The sequence below is a fragment of the Marmota marmota genome, unplaced genomic scaffold (assembly GCF_001458135.2).
Source record: "Marmota marmota marmota unplaced genomic scaffold, marMar, whole genome shotgun sequence".
NCBI classification, from domain to species: domain Eukaryota; kingdom Metazoa; phylum Chordata; class Mammalia; order Rodentia; family Sciuridae; genus Marmota; species Marmota marmota.
In genome coordinates, this window is record NW_025999990.1 from 40,920,348 (window position 1) to 40,940,798 (window position 20,451).

Genomic DNA, 20,451 nt, shown 5'->3' on the forward strand with positions numbered 1-20,451 from the left:
CCCCCCCACCCTAGTCCTTCAGGAAAGAAACCTCATGTTTGACAAGAAGAATGACACGAAGGGTAACTGTGCATGTGATCTGCTCATGGACACTGTTTGAAGGCCAATCTACACACTGGCTCCTTTTTTGGGGAGTAAGCCATCATACACATTCTATACCATATTTTTAGTAACATTTGAGGATATTGTAGATATACTTTATTATGAAATTTTGTAGTTTAAAGAGCTTTATTAATGCAATAAATTAACTTTGTACACATTTTTATATATATATAAAAAAAAAAAAAGCCTAGAATGTTGTAGGCCTCATTAGAGCTTGGTCTCCAAAAACCTGTTTGAAAAAAGCAACATGTTCTTCACAGTGTTCTCCTATGAAGGAAAATAGAGATTTAATCACCATTAGGTGTGGCAGGAAAGGAAAACAAGAGAATGTAGCTCACAGATTGTATACTGGGTTTTAACTTATTTTTCTTTAATAAAATACCTGTTTTCCTAACTTTTGGGGTTGCCCTTTCTACTACAGAACTAGTACCTTCATAATTCCTAGCAAGTCACCATGTGCTCAGATGAGCAGAAAAACTAAATGGAAGTGATTTGCACCCATTGTTGGGGTCAGTACCATCTTGCACTGGATGCTAAGAGAAAAAAGGTTGGCAGACCTAAATTGGAGTCCGTCCTAAGAAGAAATGTCTTAGATTTTATCACTATTTGGAGATGAGTTATTAGCCAGTGTTTCAAGGCTTACTAAAAGAATGCTTCCATTTTAGGCAAGAATCGTTTAAAACCCTTAGGCCACCGTTTGCTCTCTTATTCCTGAATGTCTCAACCCAAAACACCTCTGCTGTGAGTTCCAAAGTGTAATTAATTCACATTAATTACACCCATGTAATGAATACACAGTTTAGACCACAGGCTAGGTTAGGTGTTGTTAGGAACTTTCATTTCCAGAAAAGCTAACATAGGAATCCTCCTTACACAAAAGCTGCCCACCCACATCGGGTTCCTGCTACATGAGTCTGTGGTTACCCCAGGTTTTCCTCTAGCAAGTATACTCACCTGGTGTGAAATTAGGGTTCCCTCGCAAACGCTGGTTTCGCTGTTCAAAAAACCGAAATATAGTATAGAAAAGCATGTTGTCTTCCGTCTGCTTTGCAGCATCTAAAAATTTCCGTGCAGATATGTTGTCATGGCCACCAATGCCCCGGATAAACCTCAAGGCAGCTAATACCTGGTGTTTAGACAGAAGAACTTCTACTATCTCGTCATTGGCTGTTGAAAGTCTCTGGAAGGGAGAGAGAAGTGCAGATCAAAGCAAGTGACAAAAACACTTGTGCTGTCTGAAGCTGTGACAGACCTGCATTACCTTCAGCATATCCAGAGACAGCTGATGAGCAGGAGGGTAAAAACTCTCGAGGGACAGCAGCAGACAAGCCTGCAAGACAGTTTCAGACGAGCTTCATTTGGAAGGTTAACATTTTAAGCTTTTAATCACAACAAGAATAAAAATCTGGTGATACACACCAAAGGTTTGGAGTCGCTGAGCACATGGTACTGCAGGAACTGGTGCAGCATGTAAAAGCGGTTGTGCTGGACAAGCGTCTTGATGACAAGTTCATGTAAGTAATGCTGGGAACAAAACAGGAAGACATTTCCAGTGGCTCAACTATGACAGACAGGGCGCTGCCTGAGGACTGCAGGCAGCTACTGACTTGGGCAAATGTTTCAGTTATAACAAGAAATGGTTTCAACCCAACTTGACATTATACTTTCATTCCAACTGAACAATGGGGGATGTTCAAGTCACTCAAAGTTCTGTGTCAGGTATGCAGACCCTTCTAGTGAGTAAAATTGTCATCTAAGACTGAAAGTGCTTTTATTTAACTCCTCTTAGGATGACAAATGCCAATAAAGTTACCTGTACTGTAATCTGAAACTGGTTAAGAGAGCGAATATATTCCATCAGCACAGCTATCACAAATTTATGTGGCATCTCCTACAGAGAGAAGAGTGGTTTTTTAAGCAGCAGAATTAACAAAAGAAACTACATATAACTCCTTTATCCTACCCTGTACTTGTGCCCAGAGTAAAATGGCCCAGTTTGGTTTTGCACTGATCTCAGAACCACATGAAGGGCAATTCCATGAGTTCTGATATTAGAAACCAAAGTACCAGCAAAGGCCATCACCCAAGAAGGCTCCAGCTAGCCTAGTCAGAGTGTGATTTCTACTACTTCCCCACAACAACCCATTTGGAGAATTCTTGGTCCCAAAAAGGCTGAAAAGCTGTAGCACCTTATTTTCGGCGAATGCTGACAGCACGTGGGTGTACATGTCAGACTGGTCCACCACAGCCTGGGTCCGGGTGGGCCTTTTGAGAGGCGGGTTGCTCCGGCTCTGCCCTGCTTCTACTGCCTAAAGTGATAAATCACAGGTGTTGATCTTATTAGCTGTCTTCTAGAGAAACGGTACCAATTACAGTTAATCCCAAAAGACTGAATTCCATGATGGAAACCTAAGACAAAACAGAGGACAATTTCACTATTTAGAAAAACTTCCTGTGCCAACTTGGGATGGTGGCAGGTCAGAGTTGATCATTTCGGAAATACTCAGGGTGGATCCATGGTAGGTGGAACTACATAAGCCTAAGTCACACTTTTCTCTTCAGATACATCATACTTTTTTAATCTCTGAAAACTTTCAACCTCCTTAATATTCTTAATCCTGAACTATGGCATTTGTTAACTAATAAAAACAAAATGGCTAGCTTGTTTTATGAAGCTATGACTGACAATAAAGGTTGCAATGAGAATATTGGGATCTTTTTTTTAAACTTTTTGTTTTGTTGTGATGCTAGGGATGGAACCCAGGACCTCATGCATGTTAGGCAAGTGCTCTGCCACTGAGCTACACCCCTAGCCCAGTATATCAGATTTTTTAAAATATTTTTTTAGTTGTAGTTGACACAATATCTTTATTTTATTTTTAATGTGGTGCTGAGGATCGAACCCAGCGCCTCGCACATGCTAGGCAAGCACTCTGCCGCTGAGCCACAACCCCAGCGCAGTATATCAGGATTTTTAACGGGAAGCCCCAGCTCCCCAAATATGACTAAGATGGGAGAGACCATGCTGTGAGAAGACCTTGACTATTTTGCCTCATGTTTCAACGAAGTATAGACTCATGCATGTTCTGCAGTAGCTGTGGGTACAGCCTGAGACCCCACATTTCTGTAGCTCCAGGTGCTCGCCATCTCCAGTGAGTGGGCTGCACCCACAAATGCTGAGTCTGTGAAACCTGGTGGCCATGTAGGGAAGCCCAGAACTGCCATCTGGGGGCAGACCTTCTGACTGCCACAGCCCAAGACACCAACAGCAGAGGGGTCTGGGAAGGCTCAGCCATCCCTCGTGGCTGACAGGATGGGGCAGAGAGGTGATCCAGGCAGCCCGCCTCCTTTAGCAGCCTGCTTCAGACCTGCTGCCCTTGAAGAGCTAAAGGGGAGTTCTGTGCGTGTTGTTTAAAACCACTTCCAGCATTAGGACTAATCAGGTACTTGATGTGAAATAATTACTCCTGCTTGTCCTAAACTTTTCTTTCTTGCTTCAGAAAACATGATGCACCAATAGTACAGTACCTGGTCATAAGCCATGTTGATTATTTCTAGCCCCTCACTACAAACTGAAAAGCATCAGTCTGCTCAGGATACTGATGGAATTCTAGGATAAATCTTATTTTTGTACTTATTACATCCTAAAGCAAAAGGAAGAGGTGTGATAAATAATGGAAACTGCATTTCTAATTGCTAAGTCCAAGCTCTAGCAATGTATAAACAAACACAAAGCTGAGACTGATTTTCGTCTCCACAAAACAGAGGTAGAACAAGGACCTGTTTATGTGTAAGATCAAAACATTGGTTAAAAAGCAAGGCAAAGGGCTGAGGCTGTAGCTCAGTAACAAAGCGCTTGCCTAGCATGTGTGAGGCACTGGGTTCAATCCTCAGCACCACATAAAAATTAACAAATAAAATAAAGGCATTCTGTCCATCTACAACTACTAAAAAAAATTAAAAAAAAAAAAAAAGCAAGGCAAAAATGAGATGGCACACTGCATGTGCTATTGCCACCCTGCCCTCTGCACACATCAAACCTCAGTGACTTTATGCTATCAGAATCTTGCATTTTAATGGCTGAGGAATTAGGGGGTTGGATTCGAGGTCTCACTCAAAAGCTCCTGTGTCTGCAGGAATACTCAATAAAATGATTAGATTGTGAAACAGCCATCTATAGACTGAGACCTCTGAAACCATGAGCCCCAGATAAACTTTCCCTTCTCTAAAATCGTTCCTGTCAGGTGTTTTGGTCACAGCAATGAAAACGCTGACTAAAATAGGGCTTGGTTATAAAGTATCTAACTTACCATCACGTAACTCTGCTCAGCGTCCAGGTACTTTTTATACTCATGGTTGAGTTTATCAAACACAGTGGCTATCACAGGCAGTGTGGCTCTGTCTGACTCACTCAACACTGGAAAGAATACAATACAAAATCAAACCAACTATGTAATCTTTGGAATTTCAGCGTTTTGCTGATGGCTCTTAATCTCAAAAGGTTGCTGATAACATTGTTTTAAAGGGCGTTCAAAGAAATGTTACATATATTTTTTAAATATTTATTTTTAGTTGTAGATGGACACAATATCTTTATTTTTATGAGGTGCTGAGGATTGAACCCAGGGCCTCACTCGTGCTAGGCAAGCATTCTACCACTGAGGCACAACCTCAGCCCAAAGAAATGTTATATTTTATAGAACCAGCAACTGAAAAATCTCCTAAAAAATAGCTAAGGCAAGATACTAGAAGATGATTTGGGGTTTGGGGTATTTTTTTTTTAAAGCTTTGAAATAGGGTTTCACTATGTTTTCCAGGCTGGTCTCAAATTCATGGGCTCTTCTGCCTTAGCCTCTCAAATACTGGAACCACAGGTGTGCACCACCACACCTGGCTCAGGACATTCTTCAAGCATCAACATCTGCAGTTTATGACTCGGATTCTGGAAGATATTTGTTTTGACACTAGAGGTACAGGGCCCACTCCATTGTGTATGCTCATTTTCAAGTCTGCTTTCATCTGGAACTATCAATTTTCTAGTCTTTTCTACTGAATTCTCTACAAACCATGTTTATTTCTCAGCATTTCCAAGCCATCTTTCAATTAAAACATAAGCCATCATAAGCCATCTTTCAATTAAAAAACAAGTCTACAGGTTGTAGACCTTGTGTTACCTCCCCATAACGGGGAGGGTGGTGGCAGCACAAGCCTACTATGGGAACAAGACAGACTAACAGAGGAGGATTCTTTAGCTTACTCTGTGAACAGACAGACAGGATGACCATCTTGCACTCCTTCCTCTGGAGAAGAAAGTCCATTAATCTTCCTTTATCTGGCAAGAGATTTACTATGGGCTGGAGTTTCACCTGAAGATTCCAGAGGTAACCTGGATTTTAAGAGGCAGCAAATTTAATGATATAGTACAAATCAGAACAAAAGTCCAACAAGTGGTAATCCTAAACACTCATGGAAAAAACACAAATATTGTTAATGGTCCTTTCTTTCTAACCAAAGTCAGGACACTAAGGAACACATCTGACAACAGAAGGACAGGTTATCAAACTTTCTGCGTGCCTAGCTGATCCCCTGAGAGCAAGTTCTACATTTGGAAGCATGTCAGTGGTGTATGTCCCTAAATATGGAGGACAGCAGGTCCTTAACTCCAAATAGGACCACAGTACCTAGCCCCTTTAAATGTTTCACATAGAAAAAGATGTTAACATATAGCATCAACATCAGCCCAAACTTGGGTCACTCTGCAAGCTCTCAGTGGGATTTCATAACTCACTTATCAACCCTGATGTGTACTGAACGCCCCCCCTCCCCCCGCACTGTGGGCAGACAGGCCAGTGCAGTCTTTCTCAATTGAAGTTCCACAGGAGAACAAAGCACTCATCAAAAATGACCAGAATGTGGGCTGGGATTGTGGATCAGAGGAAGAGCGTTCATCTCGCATTAGTGAGGCACTGGGTTCGATCCTCAGCACCACATAAAAATAAAATAAAAGATATTGTGTCCACCTATAACTAAAAAAAATAAATATTAAAAAAAAAATGACCAGAGTGGGCTGGGGTTGTAGCTCAGTTCTCATGCATGAGGCCCTGGGTTTGATCCTCAGCACCACATAAAAATAAAGATATAAAAATAAAATAAAGATATTGTGTCCATCTACAACTAAAAAAAGTTTTTTTAATTTTTTTTTTAAAATGACCAGAATGGCCACTTTCTCAACTGTCTCTAGGCAGAACAAAGCTAGTGTGATTATAGATGCCCAGGAGAAGCAAGTTCATGATACACAGGATGCACACAGCATCGAGGCTTTCTCCTTGAGAATCTCAGAAGACAGGAAATACACAAGTGACTCAAGACTAATATAGAAAGTTCTCTAAGGGAAAAAGCCACAATATGATTACCCAGGAAGAGACAAGAAACCAGCTGAGGGAAGCTTCACCAGCAAGGTGAGGAAGGGGAATGGGCTTCTAGGCACACGTGGAATGTTGGTGGAGGACAAGAATGGAGACCCCATGCCATGGTGTCTGGCTTTTCAAAAGGGACTTATAGCAGGGGCCTGCTGCTTTAGTTGTCGCTTTAATTATTAAAAATAACATGGCTTGGGACAAAATGAATGCAGAGCAGAGAGCCAAGAATAAGCTAAAAACAACCCCATTCCCAAGGTTGAAGGAAAAGGTCATCTCTCAGAGATTCATGTCAAAAATGTCACAGGCTACAACTCTGAGGTTAAGTCAACGAGCACTATTTTCTTACATGATGATTGTCCTTGACTCTCCCCTGAAACATACCTTGGCTTGCACTGATAATGATGTCAGGTTGAAAGACAATCCAGGATGAAGAATCTACACATTATAGGAAATTCTAAATCAGGAAGAAATGTAAACAAAGGGGAAGCCCAGGTTCAGTTAGCACTGGCCCACCTCCATGTGCTAATCTCACTCTACGTAAGCCCCAAATGCTTAGGAAAGATGGCAGGGCTTTAACCACAGGCGCCTTGGGGCGGGTGGCAGGGATACTCCAGGACCAGCTGTAAAGAAGAGGCAACCACTGCCCCCTCTGGGCAGTGCCAAGGCCTTTGTAAAGGATACAGAGTTTACAGGGAACAGGAGACTGGCTGGTCACAGCAGCAGGACCTACAAATTGAGAAAACAGAGTGATGAAGCAGTCAGAAAATGCTGCAAACACTGTACTTAAGATGCAAAAGGTGACACTTTTTAAGGCCCTCAGTAAATGCTCACTTGACTGTAGGAAAAGCACTGTCCTGTCTCACTGGTAACACATAGGGAAGAAGAGGGAAGGAGTCGAGAACAATCCATGAAAATGTCTCCTCGGCAGACATGATGGCACATGCCTATAATCCCAGCAGCCTAAGAGGGTGAGACAGGAGGATCACAAGTTCAAGACCAGCCTCAGCAACTTAGCAAGGTCCTAAGCAACTTAGTGAGACCCTGTCTCAAAAAAGGGGGGCGGGAGTGGACACTGATGTGGCTCAGTGGTAAAGTGCCCCTGGGTTAAACCTCCAACACCAAATAGAAAGGGAGGAAGGGAGGGGGGAGAAAGGAAAAGAAAGAAAGAACAAAGGAAAGAGAAAGAAAAGGTCTCCTCAAGGAGGAAAAACCATGACAAGGCTTCATTCACAGTGGTTTAATGACCAAAGATGTCACCATGCATACATACACATTAAAGAACCGAGAAACTAACCAAGGTGATTCAAGATCGAGTACCCAAATTCACTGTTTCAAATAAAAATGGTTTGTGATTTAATAATCTAAATAATCATCTTGAATATCCATTGCACAGACTAGGTCCAGGCACAGAGAGCTGTCTGGGAAACAGATCTACCCAGATAACCCAAGCCTCACATGCTAGAGACCTGGGACAAACAGTTACCCTGTTCAGGTATCATGTAGGCAGTTGTACAAACTAAATAGTTTGTAAACAGTTCTGTTTCCATTACCCAGGTACAATCAATCAGTGGGTGGGAAGGTGATAATTTTCAATAGACCACACACCCTATTTTGGGGAAGAGCCCAGATGGATAGGCTTCAGCACTGGCTGGACCTACACCTGAACTGAGCCAAAGGCCCTCAACACCATACAGCACACTGATTCACGTACTCCTGGGGAGAACTCCCTTGAGTTTTTTAAGTTCCCCAAATGATCCTAATGTGTAGTTAAATTGAGACCACTGGTTTAACAGGTCAAAATCAGAAGCAATAAAGGGTAGCTGACTCTTCCCCAAACTGCTGGTTACAAAACAGCCCATTCAGCTCCTGAATGCACCCCACCCCATGGTAGCACAGGGTGACATAAAGAGTGTCAAGTCTACAGGGGCTCACAGTCCAGCAGGAGACAAAATGAAGGGCCAGTAACCTCAAAACAAGCTTCACCAACCCACAATCCCTAGAACTCCAGACTCTACCGGGCTCTTGGATTCCTCCTAATGCTGGAGCTATTATTTCGACCATGCCTGCCACTTGTTTTATCAAAATGAGCCAAGGAACACCCAACGGACTAGACCTTTACAACTGGCTCAGAGCTGAAGATTTTAAATATTTCAAGCAATTTTTCCCCGAATTCACCAGTACTTACTTTCATGTTAATTGGGCAACAGATATAAGCTAATCATCTGAGACAATCTATTCTTTTAGTGCAAACATAATTACCCAGGGAAAACTGAGATGCAGAAAAGAGGTGAAAAACCCAAATATCTGAGAGAACCAGCTTCTTCTTCTAGACCATGCAGGAAAGCAATTAAGCTTTTGGCTGATCAGCAGTATGGGCAGGCAGCCCACAGATGCTTTCACTAAACTACCACCCACCATGAGCCTGACTCTCACTCTTCCTTGGGAAAAGCAGGAGGAACTCGTGAGTGCACGGCAGTCCAACCATGGGATGCCACCTCACAGGTGTTCCTCTTAAGAACAAAACACGGCCACCAGAGTCCCAAACATGAGCTGTCAACTATGGTTTACATTGAGACTTTGACTAGCTAACTGTGAACTCCAATCTCCCTTTAAAAGAAAGCAGAATACTGTCTTAAGTTCTTGAAATAAATTTGCTTTGGGAGCAGGCAAAAGCTGGTTCTTTCCCCTTTTTCTGAAATCCTGACTCCCATCTGACTTCTTCTCCCTGAAGCCAGAATAGACAGGCAGAAAGGCAAGGGTCAGATCCCCAGAATGGAGGAACTGAAGCGTTAATTTCTTCAGAGCCCTTCCTCCACCCTATCAAGATAACCAGCCCCAGCTCTAATCTGTTGCTTTTAAAGCAACCAGTTCCAGTAATTGCCCCTCCCTACAGGGAGTTATAAAGTTGTTAATTAATGTGTCCTGGGCTGCTCCATCCGGCCCTTTCCTCCCCTCCACCCCAAATCCATCTGCTTCTCACCTTTTGGCCAGCCCACCAAGCACCTCCTAGGCCTAGTCACATACACAGGAAGGAGAAAGATAAGAGAAAGAGCAGGAGAACAAAGGAAGCCTAAGACATAAAAAGGCAGAACACCTTGCTTCTTGGGATACCAGGATATCAGCTATGGCCCTCTTCTCCCTCCCAGGAGAAATCTGTTACCCCTTTTTAAATAAACCCTGCTTTATATGCTTGCCTCAGCGTGCTTCTCTAATGTTCAAACTTCAACATTTGAAAGGAGCAGAACTCGTCACAGGTAACCGGCAGTATCACCCAATCTTTCTGGGCAGGAGGACAACTGATTTGCAATAAACCAAGAACCACAGCTCTAAGTTCTTATTGTTAGCACTGATCACAAGAGAATGCGGGAATTATAACTAGTGACACAGAATGTGAAAAGACAGGGAAGAGTAACCCCAGGTTAAAATAAGAGCCATCAGCAGCCCAGTTTAACTGCAGGGTTACAGAGCTTAGGCAAAGAGAAAATCTTAAGTGGCTATCAACATTAAAAACCTTTCAGCTCCAATGCATAATCACAATTCTCCATTTTAAAACTCAGGGAAGAGAAATCATTCTATCTCCTTCAAAGGAAAATATTCTTTTCACAACACAATTTTAACTTATGCAATTATAATAAGTTGTATTCTTTTTAAAGTAGAACAGACCGGCTGGAGGTGTGGCAAGTATGAGCCCTGGGTTTCATCCCCAACAGTGGAGGAAGAAAATATAACAAACGTCCCTCCCCAAAATCACACTGACTAAGGAATCCCTATGTATTCCTCATAACTTTTTTTTTTTGAGATGGAGTCTCAGTAAGTTGGCCAGACTGGCCTCAAAGCCACAATCCTCCTGCCTCAGTTTCCTGATTAGCTGGGATTGTAGGTATATGTTACCACCTCACCCCTCATCCCATCTTGAACATGACTCCCAGAGATCACAGCAAGAACCAGAGTGAGTACACAGGGAAATAGCAGCACAGGCCTCTCACAGAACCCACTTCACCTGCCATGGGAATCTGATAGGGCTGGATCGATCGAGCTGGAAGCACTGGGTGATGGAAGGTAACCATGCCATCGAACTCTCCCCGCAACTTGATGTCAAATATCACTGAAGTCTAGGGTGGGGACAAAGAAAGCATTACATCTAATCATTCCAGCTGAGTTTCAAAGTCTGTGTTTGCATTCTATCCCTTCAGGCTAGATCTTATTTGAGGAGGAATCTGCCATTAACACCACAACTTTCTTTTCCATTTTTACCTCTTCTCACAAATACTTCTTGCATTATGGCAAGCTTCCTTTAAGAGCTCAAAGTGATTGTTTTTCTTTTTTCATTTTGTGGTACTGGTGATGGAACCCAGGGCCTTATGCACTCTATCATTGAGCTACATCCCTAACCCTTTTTTTGTTTTCTTTTGTTTTGAGACCGGGTCTAAGTTGCCCAGGCTGGCCTTGAAATTTTGATTCTTCTGCCCCGGCCTCCAGAGTAGCTGGGATTATAGGTATGTGCCACCACTCTTGGCTCAAAGTGATTTCAGCAAGTCTTTAACTTGAAACATCTCCAGGAAGGCAAGGGAGGGAAGTGGCTTGTCTACACCAGATGCCCTGGTTAACAGCCTGCAAGCAGGCAGGCCTCACTTCAGATCTCTTGGACCCACAGCCTGAAACCACGACCGCCAGGCTCTATCATCTGGGCCCACACAGGAGTGCAGAGGTCATGGATGCACACCCCTCTGTGGTTCTGCAGGTAACTCTCAGCTGGCTCAACCAAATAATTGTTCCAAAGGTCAAATCTCATGTGTTATTTTCTGCAATAGTTTTTAATTATCCTTAGTCAACTGTCAGGGGAATCGCTTTTTTCTAAACCATTTACAATATCAAACCCCTTTCCACCTAGAAGACCAAAACTTAAGAGCATAAAGAGCACTTTCTAGTCCTTATTCAGAAGTTTTGCCAATTTTCACAGTGCTAAGTTTCAATCAATTCTAACCTGTACACACACAGATCAGATTCCCCAGCAAAGAACTCATACCTCTGTATCTTGATGATGAACGACTACCAGGTTGTCTACCACGTTGAGGGCAAACTTTCCCGTCCTGTTTAACTTTAATATGTGCATCTTTTTACAGGCACCCTCTCTGTAGGACAACAGAATAGTCAAAAAACAGAGCAACAGGCTTTACTTCATTATTTCAAATCAGAGAAAGAGGAAAGAGTATGAAATGTACCGTGGTAAATGATACAAGACCACCTCTGCTCCTGTGCTATTGGAGGTCCGAGAATGATGTCGCAGGAAGAGAACATAAAGCTGCCCATATCTAATCAGAAGACAGACATGAGTCACGTTTTTGCCATTTAAAATTTCTTCCTTCTAAATGCTGAATTATGCAGTCATAGTTAAATAAACTGTGAGAACTCACTTAATAAGACTATTTTGCAGCCAACAAAAATGTTTACAAAGAAACTGCAGTTAATGACACAAAGCCTATCATAAGCTTCAGTGGAGAAGGGAATGCAAGATTAAATACGGTTTGATCACAACCTTTCAAAAGAGAATCATAAATCTAAGCAGAGTTCAAAAGTATTAGGAAGGGATAACAGCTATCCTTGAGTGGTAATAAGCTATAGCTACTTTCATTTTCTATCTTTACTTTCCAAGTTTTATATAATGAGTACATATTCTTTAGTAATAGGAAAATATAATTACTACTCATTTTAATTATCACCTAATAAATGTTGTTGTGAGCAGCTCCTGAATGCAAATTTCTAATACACTGGTTAATACTACACTGGGCTTGCCACATGGATGAGAAGAAGCTGAAGGGACAGGAAATGGGTCTCCAGACCCACTTCACCCAAGACTGCTCGCACTTTATCTGTTTTCTAAACTGGGATGTCAAAGAATAGTATGTTTAAAAAAAGAAAAGAAGAAAAAACATGCTACTATTTAAAATTTTTTAAGTTTAGAAACCCACAGAAGAATCAAATACTTTAGAAGCAAATTTTTTAATAACTGTTGAATTATGGATATGGGCATGCAGAGAGTTCTTTGTATCTGTTTCCATTTTTGTGTTTGAAATTTTCATTACATAGCTTAAAAATGAGATATGTTTTTCTAAATGGAAATATACCTTCCTATATCAATAATTCATTTCCATATTTATTAGATGAACAGATTTTTATATTTAGGCCAATTATATTTTAGCTACAAAAAGTCCTTGTTAGACTGTAACTCACAAACTAAACAAGAAAATCTAAAAGATAATTAAAAAATAAATTGGGCTTGATGTGGTGAAACATGCCTATAATCTTAGCTACCTGGGTGGCTGGGGCAGGAGGATCACAAATTCAAAACCAGACTGAAGAACTTAGTGAGTCCCTGTCTCAAAATAAAATTCTAAAATGGCTGGAGATGTATCTCAGTGGTAGAACACCCTGGGTTCAATCCCCAGTACTGAAAAAAAAAAAAAATTTTTTTTTTGATGTATCTGACTAGAGAGGTGAAAAAGCTTCCCTAAAATCAAAAAGCTAGTAAAATTTTTAAAGAAAATCCAAAGATTTTCTATATTCATAACATCTAAGTAGTACATGTCATAGGGAGTCCTTATGAGTTCAAAGGGTCCTTTCCTTGAGAAAAGGTCATTACTGTCATGCTCAAAACACACTCCTAGGACTGGGGATATAGCTCAATTAGTAGAGTGCTTGCCTTACATGCACAAGGCCCTGGGTTCAATCCCCAGCACCAAAACAAAAACAAAAAATATACCACATTCCTATTACTTATGTAACTAGAAGCAATTACAAGAAGAAATTGTCTCAAAGACCTACATGGTTGCCATTGCAATGTCTCTTTCAGAAAGGCTGAGCTTAGTTGACTTTGGTGCAGCGGGTAATTCAATCTCAAACTTGGGCAGCTTTGACATAGTGCCAGCCTGTTTAGGGAGAGAAAGTTTTAGGAAAAGCTTATTAAACTTCTTCAATGTTTTTTCTTTTCCTATATTAAATCAATGAAGTGAACCCAATCTTTCCATCCTTTCCAACGGCCCACTCCTGTGTGCTGTACTCACAGCTCCACAGAGTAAATCCAAGAAAGCTTGGAGTTGATGGGATGGTGTAGGGTGCCCTCTACTGGCCATAGTGGTGAGGCTTGTGTTAGAGGAACTTGCCCCTTTAAAAAGGGACCCATTAGGACACAAGAATAGGGTAGGAGTGGGGAAAAGGAATTCTTTTTAAGGGGGAGCTTAATCTTACCCTAAAATAAAAAGGCTGAAGAACATTTTCAAGAACTGTGGTAGACAGCAGAATCACAGCGCTCTCGGGACAGTACATGTACCAGTTCACATTGATATTATGGCTCTTCAGGAGTTTCAGACTCCGTTTCTCAGGCAGTACCTGAGGCAAAGTTCAAAACACAGAATCTTCATTTTAAAAACAGAAAAGTATCAGAAGATGATACAGTAAATTAAGTAAGATAAAATTCACAAAAATCCCACTGAACTAAATAGAAAAATGTCATTTGTGTTTATTACAGCTACTATTCTTGGAACCCTATGCTCAATGCTTTTCATACTCACCTATTCTTCACAACCCTGGGGAAGTGGACATCATTAGCTCTTTGTAACAAATGAGAAAATAAGTCTCAAAGAAGCTAGGGAGCAATTTAATAAAGCAATTTTAGCCTATCAGGTTGTTTCAATCCAAAGTCCATGTCAGAGCCTCCACACGCCTGGGGCACCAAGCACCAAAGAATATGGAACAAGGAAGTTCTCACTCATCAAGGAAATGATCAAAACACACTGATACCCCCAGAGCCCTGCATATTAGGCCAGTCACCACGCCTGCAGCAGCTCTGCCTTCTGTCTGATCTTATCTCCACTCCAGTTTGCACTAGACCTCCCTTTTCTAACTGAAGCATTTATGAGACTCTGAATGTAAATGCAGTAATTTACATTCAGATACATAATGATACATAAAGAACAGTATACAGGGCTCACAAAACATGCTTATGGAGAGAAGTGGTAAAATAAACTGTAGTATACTACACAGAACACTATTCAGTCAGAATAAAATACAGAAAGGTTGGGATATGGATCAGTATAAAATACTTGCCTACCATGAGTGAGGCCCTGGGTTTAATCCCTAGCATCACAAAAAAAAAAAGACACAACATGAAATATGTCCAAGATATACTGCTATGAAAAAAAAAATCCAGCTGAAAGTTTATAGACAATATTCCTTTTGTGTAAAAAAAAAATAAAGTACGTGTGTAGAAAAACATGGAGGACCATGCATGTCCATCATAATAGTTATTTCTAGGGATTATGAGGGATTCTACTTTCTACCCATAATTAAGAGAAAAATTAAAAACACAAGCAAGAGAGACTAATGCTCTAGAACCTCAAAATTTCTCTTTAGTGCTGAATTCAAAAGGCTGCCAAATTGCTATCACCCTCTTCTCCAGTAAACATAAATGATAAACCTAATACCTGGTAAAATTCGATTCCTTGATCTGTTATGAAGACAATTTCAGTAGAACTAGTCCAGCAGAATCCTAGTATGTTGGCATTCTTGGTCTGAAAATAATAAAAGTTTTTATTTACTTATTTATTTAATAAGAAAGGCATGAGTAACGTTCTTCAAAAGCTTAAATTTAAATGCTCTGCTATTTTTATCACTCTTTAATGGAAGTTATCCAGAACGCTTACTTATTAACAAATCAAATTTTCTTTTAAATACAGCTTTCTGTGATATTTGCCCATACTATTTCAAGACCCTAAATCTTCCTTAATTCCTTTAGTCATAAGAACAGAGGAAGCCTGAGTTTTGTGAAAAAATAACTGACCAGAGCTCAGAGACATCAAGTTCATCAAGTAGCACTGATATTCACACATAGAACAGCTATAGAACTGGGAGGGGTTAATGCCGATGCCTCTTCCTGTTGAAGAGCCCACCCTGAACTCCATTAACACAAGAGTTCCAAAGATGCACAAAGCCATTCATTCCCCATGCATTAGGGCATTGGTTAGTTTCCCTTGTGCAATGGACACTGAGTTAAGCCTCCTCCGGCCTAGTTTATTATACTCAGCAAATCTAATTAACATGGATTAGAATCTCCACCTGGGGAAAAACAGCAAGCATAAGGAAAGCAGAAAGACCAATAAACTGAGGAAAGAAATAGTGGGAGACAGGAAAAAATTCCTCCCCAAAAACCTCCAAAGGAGGCACATGCCTGCCAGCCCAGTGTGGAAGCCCAGGACCGAAACAGCCACTAATAAGGCTGTGGGTAACAACTGTCACCCATTCACTCCTCTCAACTCCACTTGACACATGAAGAGACACATTTTCAAAACTGGGAAAACTGCCCAGTGTCCTGGAGGAAACTCCTGGCCAAGCTCAGCATTTCCACAGAGCCTGATTCCAAGATGGTGCCTCCACCACCTGCTCACAGCTCTCCACCCACAACCCAGAGCCAAGGCCATCAGGTGAGGAAGGAACCACCCATACCTTGCACTCCTGTGTGTATTCCAGCTGAGAGTTATCAGGGATAAAATTACAAAAATCCTGTAAGAAAAAAATAAATAGGGAAAAATTTGGATTGGGCAGCATACTGCCAACCTACTTGACACTCTACACAATAAATAGAAAAAGTTAATTAAATTTAAAAACATCAGAAAATAACAGACAAATACCCCAAATTAGCAAGATATACAGAATAATGTGTATAATTGCTTTCTTAAAAACAGCAGGTTTATCATTCAAATAAAAAAAAGTCTAATTATTTAGTTACGAATTTAGAAACTGATTTTCAAAATTCATTCCTCAAATGGGCAACATCAGAGAAATGGGTTTTACAAGAGGCTTCCCAGAAATTCCAACAATGAATAGTGATTGAAGAGATAAGGGCAGGATTCTGCCGGTCTTTCCTGACAGCTTTTCCTCTACTTCACAAGGTCAATGGTGAAGTGCCAGGAAGCTGCTCCACTAGAAATATCTGTTCCTATTGGACCCAGCATTCAGCAATGAGAGAAATAAACACGCAACCCAGATAAGGCCAATATACCAAGAAACCAAAACCATTCCTCACATAGTCCATGCTGCTAGCTACCAAATAGCACAAAAACGCAGGAAGTTTCAAATTACTTTTAAAAAGATCTTAAGTTAAAAATGTCAGATTCAGGGCTGGAGTTGTGGCTCTGTGGTAGAGCGCTTGCTTAGCATGTGTGTGAGGCACTGGGTTCAAACCTCAGCACCACACAAAAATAAATAAGCATATTGTATTCATCTACAACTAAAAAAAAAATTTTAATGTGAGATTCATTTATCTACTCAAATCTATTTTTTACCTTCAAATACTCAAACATAATGTTACACAACTATACCTTTCGGGACAGTTTTAAAAAAAAAAAGTTTCCTTTAAACACTGCAATTTTGCAATTCCTCTCTTCCAAATGGTTTTTTGTTTTAGTGATGGGGATCAAATCCAGGGCTTTGAGCATGCTGGAAAGGCACTATCACCAAGCTACACCTCCAGCCCCTAATGTACTTGTAATGTTCTCTTTTTAACGCTATTTTTAAAGATATGTCTTACCACAGTCTTTGAAGTCCTCTGGACAGCCAGTATCTTATTTTCTAAGGAAAACTTAATGCACTTCACTTCTCCTTTGTCATCCATTCTTTAAGAAAGAATATGTTAAAAGTTAAATTAAACAACTAAATTCTGACTACTGTCATGTACTGGGAAAACAAAAGACAAGATAAATATTCAGAAGGTAGCAAATCCTCGTTGAACATTAGAAGTATGCTGTTGAAGCTGTCAGTAGTATCTTTTCAAACAGTAAAATTTAACTGGTGACAACTTGCTAGAGAAGCTTACAGTATAATGGACAATAAGTGACTGAAGAATTAGGATCACATGTATTTGTCACCTGAAAAGTAGTTTAGATATAAATAAATACATATGAGCATACAGTAAACTTCTCCACAAATACGGCCTTCTATCCCCATCATTCTTATGGCAACGCTGTCAGAAAGTCCACTGGGGTCCCACTCAATACACAACCAAAATAACGCACTAGACAGCTCCACCTCCAGACTCTTACAACTCTTCAAACCACACTAAAAAGAGAACTCAAGGGATGGATTACAATCAGGCACAAGGAAACTCTGGGGGTATGGACATGTCTATTGTCTTGGTTCCATGGGTATACACATGTGAAAACTTATCACACTACATACTGTTATGATGTGGATATGAGGCATCCCCTGAAAGTTCCTGTGTTAATGCAGGAATATTCAAAGGTGCAATGGTCAGATTATGAAAGCTGCAACATAATCAGTTCATGCTAGTTTGAATGGACTGGGTGATAACTAGAGACAGGTGGGTCATGGCTGGAGGAGGTGGGTCACTAGGGGTGTGCCCTGGAAGGGTTCCTCTTCCTGCAGCCCCTTCCTCTTCCTCTCTCTACTGCCTGGTCAGCCATGAACACAGCAGCACTCCTCCACCACGCCCTTCTGCCATGATGCTCTGCCTTCTCTTGGGCTCAGAGCAATGGAGTCAGCCAACCATAGATTGAAACCTCTGAAACCATGAGCCCAAAATAAACTTTCTCTCCTCTATGTTGTTCCTGTCAGGTATAAGGTTCAAAGCTGGCTCTTGCCAGTGGCCACACCACTACCATTTCCCCTTCCCCACAGATACCCTAATCTGCAATTACACAGACCTGGGGCCCCCCAAACACCCAGACTTTACACATGATGTTCTCTATCTAGAAGGCCTCTCCACTTCACCTATAAATCATCCATTCAAATAAAGCTTTATCTAAAGGCTGCCTCCTCTCTGAGAACACCTCTCTGCCTCCCCAAATAGTGGTACCCTAGCCCATCCCAAAATCAAAGTCACATCTTCTATGTGTTCCCACATTCTGAGCAGAACTCTTATTGCACTTATCATAGCATATAGTACCTTGCCCTCTCTTGTCTCCCACATTAAATTTATGAGTTCTCCAAAAGGAGCCAGGCTAATTCACTTGTTTGGTGCCTAGCACAAGGGCTGCATCAGTGTTTGCTGAACAAATGCGAATAAAAGAAAAAAAAAGATCCACTGTTTTCTACCTCAAAAACAGTTTTCCACTAACACAAGCCAACTGTAAATTTTTTTTTTAAAGTCATCACCGAATTGAGGGCCTACATTGTATTTTCTTCCTCTGTAATCACAGGAATTAAGGTGACTGAACAGTTTATCACCCAACTGAGACATTTCTGAAAGTTGAAAAGGGCTGCTGTTAATCACACCAGCTCAACTTGTGTAAACTGAGACATCCAATCACATTGAGTATAGTGGAAGCCATGATTTTCTTAAGGTATGTGAGAAACATGAATGTCCTCCATCCACCAAACACTCTAGAAAAACCTGGGCTAAATAGAGTAGGGAAGTCCCCATGCTACCCCCCAACAATCCGGAAATGAGTGCATCCATGCACTGACTTGAGGAAGTAGGTGCACTACTTTTGGAGTATTTGGTTCCCACATCAAGGGCTACACATACTTCACTCTGACAGATCTAGTATGTGTTACCAAGATTGCTCACAGGTATCTGCTTCCCTCTCCTATCCACCTCCATACACTCCAGACCTCTTAGGGAATGCAAAGATAAAACTAGGTAACAACCTTTTGAATCAGATAAACACCATTTTGTTTACATGTGGAAATTATTCAGAAAATGTCAATACTGTTACCTAAATGAGATGGGATTCCTATCATCTGGGCCTTTAACTACCACCCCAGTAGCACCACCTGATCGAACAGCAAAAACCTGAGAGGGAAAAGAAACGATATTAATAGTCAGAATTTTGAAAGGATCTAGACTCATAATACCAATTTACCAATGATTACTTCTGCTATACCCCATCCTGGATTAAATTAAACTAACAGGAAGCAAATCAAGATGCTTGGAGGAATTTCAAGAAACACGAATTTCAAGAAACAAGATACTAGAAACCCTGGTGATCACAGATGACACTGTCAAAAAGTGAGACCAAAAAGACTTCCCATTCCTAGTGTTTCCCATGGTGCAAGATCGCAAGATCTGGTTGAGTGCCTGAGGCTCCAAATCTGAAGCCTGTTTGTGCATTGGCTCCGCTGATGCACTTAAATGGTCTTTGCTCCCTTAACAGAATTTTAGGGGCGGGGAACGAAAATCTCTAAATTCTTGACTGCAAGAATACAATGGCAAATAAAACAAAAGGTGGCTGGAAAGGACTGGCGTGCTGATAACACTGGCCAAGGGGCCACAGGGCGGGTGGCGCTGGATACGGATCCATTCTTGTGGTCCCCTTGCTAGGACACCTGGCAGCCTGGCGAGGTGGCGCCGGTCCCTCCGCCCACCCACTGGAAAGGACGGGCGCGGGGACCGTGGGGGAGGCCCGGGCCTGGTCCATGACTCCCGGGTTCCGCACGCCGACAGCCCCGAGGCACCGGCACAGCGGGCCGCACCCGGCACCGGGCCGCGCGGGGGAGAAGGGCGCCCGCCGCCCGGACCTGCTTGTTGGCCTCATCGAAGAAAACGCAGTTGACCGGGTTCGCCTTCTCGAACTGCACCGGTCGCTCGCACAGCTCTAAATAGTAGTCCTCCTCGCCCATGGCGGGCGCCGCAGCGGCGGCTGGGGGTCCGGAGACGGCCGCCAGCGTGGAGCCGGGCGAGCGGCACCGTGGCGGGGTGCGTGGGGCCGGGAAAGTCAGGCCGGGGCAGAGACGGCGGCGATCCCGGCCGGCTCCGAGGCTGCTTCCTGGTGCCACGCCCCCACCACTCCTACCACGTGACCACAGCCTTCAGCACTTAAAACGGCCACTTCCCGAGGTGGGGCCCACCTACCGTAACCCCGCCCGGGCGCGAATGGCTCCTCCCCTTTCCTGGCGGGAGAGCGGTCCTGTGACCTGG

At 42.1% G+C, this 20,451-nt stretch overlaps 1 protein-coding gene across 2 annotated transcripts in view; it reads right to left on the reverse strand.

Annotated features, from left to right (window-relative positions):
• Rmc1 (regulator of MON1-CCZ1) overlaps positions 1-20,311 on the reverse strand; it is a 22,630-nt gene extending 2,319 nt beyond the window's left edge. The window contains exons 1-20 of one of the 2 annotated variants that reach the window (XM_015482484.2): positions 20,052-20,310; positions 19,250-19,326; positions 17,104-17,188; positions 16,020-16,076; positions 15,002-15,088; positions 13,767-13,907; positions 13,344-13,447; positions 11,744-11,833; positions 11,548-11,653; positions 10,522-10,633; positions 7,203-7,247; positions 6,903-6,956; positions 5,360-5,488; positions 4,413-4,519; positions 2,292-2,411; positions 1,916-1,993; positions 1,522-1,626; positions 1,364-1,432; positions 1,057-1,282; positions 171-369 (exon numbers count right to left, since the gene is read on the reverse strand). In XM_015482484.2, the coding sequence (XP_015337970.1) occupies positions 290-369; positions 1,057-1,282; positions 1,364-1,432; positions 1,522-1,626; positions 1,916-1,993; positions 2,292-2,411; positions 4,413-4,519; positions 5,360-5,488; positions 6,903-6,956; positions 7,203-7,247; positions 10,522-10,633; positions 11,548-11,653; positions 11,744-11,833; positions 13,344-13,447; positions 13,767-13,907; positions 15,002-15,088; positions 16,020-16,076; positions 17,104-17,188; positions 19,250-19,326; positions 20,052-20,153 (1,974 nt within the window). In that variant the 5' untranslated portion in view covers positions 20,154-20,310 and the 3' untranslated portion in view covers positions 171-289. Of the gene's footprint in view, positions 1-170; positions 370-1,056; positions 1,283-1,363; positions 1,433-1,521; positions 1,627-1,915; positions 1,994-2,291; positions 2,412-4,412; positions 4,520-5,359; positions 5,489-6,902; positions 6,957-7,202; positions 7,248-10,521; positions 10,634-11,547; positions 11,654-11,743; positions 11,834-13,343; positions 13,448-13,766; positions 13,908-15,001; positions 15,089-16,019; positions 16,077-17,103; positions 17,189-19,249; positions 19,327-20,051 lie in introns of those variants that run through there. The other variant, XM_048806437.1, reaches the window with a different exon arrangement.
• Positions 20,312-20,451: the final 140 nt, after the last annotated feature.